Source organism: Otolemur garnettii, unplaced genomic scaffold (genome assembly GCF_000181295.1).
Source record: "Otolemur garnettii isolate 467f Iridium unplaced genomic scaffold, OtoGar3 scaffold00683, whole genome shotgun sequence".
NCBI classification, from domain to species: domain Eukaryota; kingdom Metazoa; phylum Chordata; class Mammalia; order Primates; family Galagidae; genus Otolemur; species Otolemur garnettii.
The window spans coordinates 1-3,265 of NW_003853078.1; the positions used below are offsets into that span (position 1 = coordinate 1).

General features: G+C 37.8%; 1 protein-coding gene across 1 annotated transcript; it reads right to left on the minus strand.

The window, feature by feature from the left end:
• Positions 1-676: 676 nt before the first annotated feature.
• LOC100946818 (putative olfactory receptor 5AK3) lies at positions 677-1,624 on the minus strand. The gene has a single exon (XM_003803778.2). The coding sequence runs from the start codon at positions 1,622-1,624 to the stop codon at positions 677-679; it is 948 nt and encodes a 315-aa protein (XP_003803826.2).
• Between the last annotated feature and the right edge of the window lie 1,641 nt (positions 1,625-3,265).

Genomic DNA, 3,265 nt, shown 5'->3' on the forward strand with positions numbered 1-3,265 from the left:
TCATTCTGTGCTTTTATTTACAATAACACCAATGTTGTTAAAGGCTGTTTTTTCTCCCCAAAACCTCAGCAGAGCTCTGGCTTCTGCTCTAATTTTCAATCCAGAAACAGCTGCGATGGACTCAAGCTTACTACTTCTAACTCCTGTAAGAGAGCTCTGTCTAGATTTCTGGTCTTTCCATTCTATTCCCATTTATTTTCCCAACAACTATTTATTGAGCAACTCCAGTGTGTTGAGGATATGTTGGAAACCCACTGTTGAGACCGTTATTTTCCTCACCTCTAAGTTTCTGTATTGGTGGGGACATGTGTCTCTCCTGATGAATTGCACCATAATTCACACGCAGCAAAGAAGGGAATTAGCTGTGAGAAGGAAGGGCATTATAGCATTCCCTGTGTAATTAGGGATCTTTCCAACTATCTTTATGGAGGGGATATTCTCCTTTAATCCCTTTGTGCCTGAATTGTGAAGTCAGACACTTTGAAACTAGCGTAGAGTCGGTATCTCCTAAGAAGCATTTTTCAGTTCCAAGAGATGTTTCTGTGATATTTCCCACGACACAAGAGCTTATCCACTGAAAGAAGTCACATTAGTCTATGATGTGAACATGTTCCCTCTTTTAGAAACATTAAATTCTGGTAGAACATCAGTACTAAGTGCTTTGATGTACTGAATTTTAGTAATTGGGTCCAATCCTGAAGAACTTTTTCCCTATCACTTTTAAAGCTTCTTTTACCTCCTTATTTCTCAAGCTATAGATCAGAGGGTTCAACATGGGAATCACAATTCCATAAAATATAGAAGACACTTTCATATTCTCCTGGGAGTTATCAGAATGAGGCTGTAAGTACATGTAAGAGAGGGTTCCGTAGAAGATGGTGACGGCCGTCAGGTGGGAGGCGCAGGTGGAGAAGGCCTTTTTCCTCCCTGCAGTGGAGGTCATCTTCAGGATGGCAGCCATGATGTGGATGTAGGAGAATATGACCACCCACACAGTGAACAGCAGGTTAAATCCCACAAAGACAACAAGCAGCATGATGTTGACGTGAATGTTGGAGCATGAAAGGGCGAGAATTGGGGGAACATCACAGAAAAAGTGATTGATGTGGTTGGACCTGCAGAAGGACAGAGAAAATGTAAAGCCTGTGTGTACGGAGGCATTTAATGAGCCCATGACATACGATCCAGCTACCAACTGGATGCAGACTGTTCGGGACATGATTATGGGGTAGCGAAGGGGCTTACAGATGGCTACAAAACGGTCCACTGCCATAGCAGCCAGGAGGTAACAGTCACTGGTTGCAAACGTAGCATAAACCAGTAATTGCAGTACACAGCCCCCGAGTGATATTGAATTATTTTCTTCTGTGAAGTTTTGGAGCATCTTGGGAGTGATAGCTGAGGTGTAACAGATATCAACAAAAGCCAAGTGATGTAGGAAAAAGTACATGGGTGTTTGAAGTCTGGAATCTGTCTTGATGAGTAGGATCATTCCAATATTACCCACCATGGAGGTGACATAGATCAGAAGAAATACAATGAAGAGGATGTACCGAAACTCATGTTGGGCAGCAAATCCCAGGAGAAAGAATTCGGTCACTTCGGTGCCATTTCCTTGTGTCATGGCTATCCTAAATCTAGAAAGGACCAAGAGAAGAATCAGAAGAAAAGAGAAATATTTGTGCCTTCTTGAAATGAAAAGATTATTGTATGTGATGTTACTTTTATCGCTTGGATTTTCATGACAAACACTCACAACAGGATTTATTGCTTTGCAGTTTGTTTTTCTATTTTCTTGATAAATAGCGATAGGTGAACTATGCATTAATTTTAAAATGAAGAATATTTTATAACAGAATACTCTTTTTTAAAGAATTAAATCAAATTTTTCTTGTTTTAGTTTAATTTGAGAGGGTGCAAATAATTAGTTTATAATGTTTGCATTTTTTTCAGTAGAGTTCCTCTTATAATTGTGTCCTCCTGACCAGGTGTGCCATATCCTTAACATTGTGATGGTTAAGTGGGAGCACTCTCTTCCCCCCTGCCCTTCTCCTGCCCAACACCTTGAATTGATTTGAGTTTTTCTTTTAGGTGGGTGTGTATTAGACTGTGTACTGGCTAGAAGACTGCCTCTTAATGTGTCATACTAAGAAACAGAGATTAGGATACTTTTTAATTGTATTAAATAAGCATTCATATTTGTATAAGGCAATATTCAAACAATTTTTTTTAACTTTCTAGCAACCTATAATCTTTCTCAGTCACTTATTTTGATCATTTAATCCTGATCTAAGCTCTTCAGGCTGTCTGCTTGCTTTACTTACTGTGTTTTTGACTGTGCAGAAGCTTTTTAGTTTGATCAGATCCCAGTAATGTATTTTTGGTGTTGCTTCAGTTGCCTGGGATTCTCCCTCATAAAACATTCACCCAGGCTGATTTCTTCAAGTGTTTTCCCTGCACTTTCTTCTAGTATTTTTATAGTTTTATGTCTAAAGTTTAAATCTTTAATCCAGTGAGAGTTATCTTACTTAATGGTGAAAGGTGTGGGTCCAGTTTCAGTTTTCTACAGGTCACCAGCCAGTTCACCCAGCACTATTTGTTAAATAGGGAATCTTTTCCCCAATGAATGTTTTTAATTGGCTTATCAAAGATCAAATAATGGTAAGTAGCTGGGTTCATCTCTTGGTTCTCTATTTTGTTCCATCCATCTCTCTGTTTTTGTGCCAGTACCATGCTGTTTTGATTGCTATTGATTTATAATATAATCTGAGGTCTGGTAGCATGATTCTTCCTGATCTGTTTTTATTTCTGAGTAATATCTTGGTTATTCAAGGTTTTTTCTGATTCCATATAAAATAAAGTATTATTTTTTTCAATATATTTAAAGTATGACAGTGGAGCTTTAATAGAGATTGCATTAAAATTGTATATTACTTTGGATAGTATGGTCATTTTAACAATGTTGATTCTTCTCAGCCATGAGCATGATATGTTTTTCCATTTGTTAATGTCTTCAACTATTTCTTTTCTTAGAGTTTCATAGTTCTCTTTATAGTGATCTTTCATGTCCCTTGTTAGATAAACTCCCAAATATTACATCTTCTTTGGCACTACTGTGAAAGGAATAGTGTCCTTGACTGTTTTTTCAGGTTTACTATTGTTGGTGTATATAAAGGCTACAGATTTATGAGTGTTGATTTTGTAACCTGAGACGCTGCTGTATTCCTTGATCACTTCTAGGAGTTTTGTAGTAGAATCTCTGGTG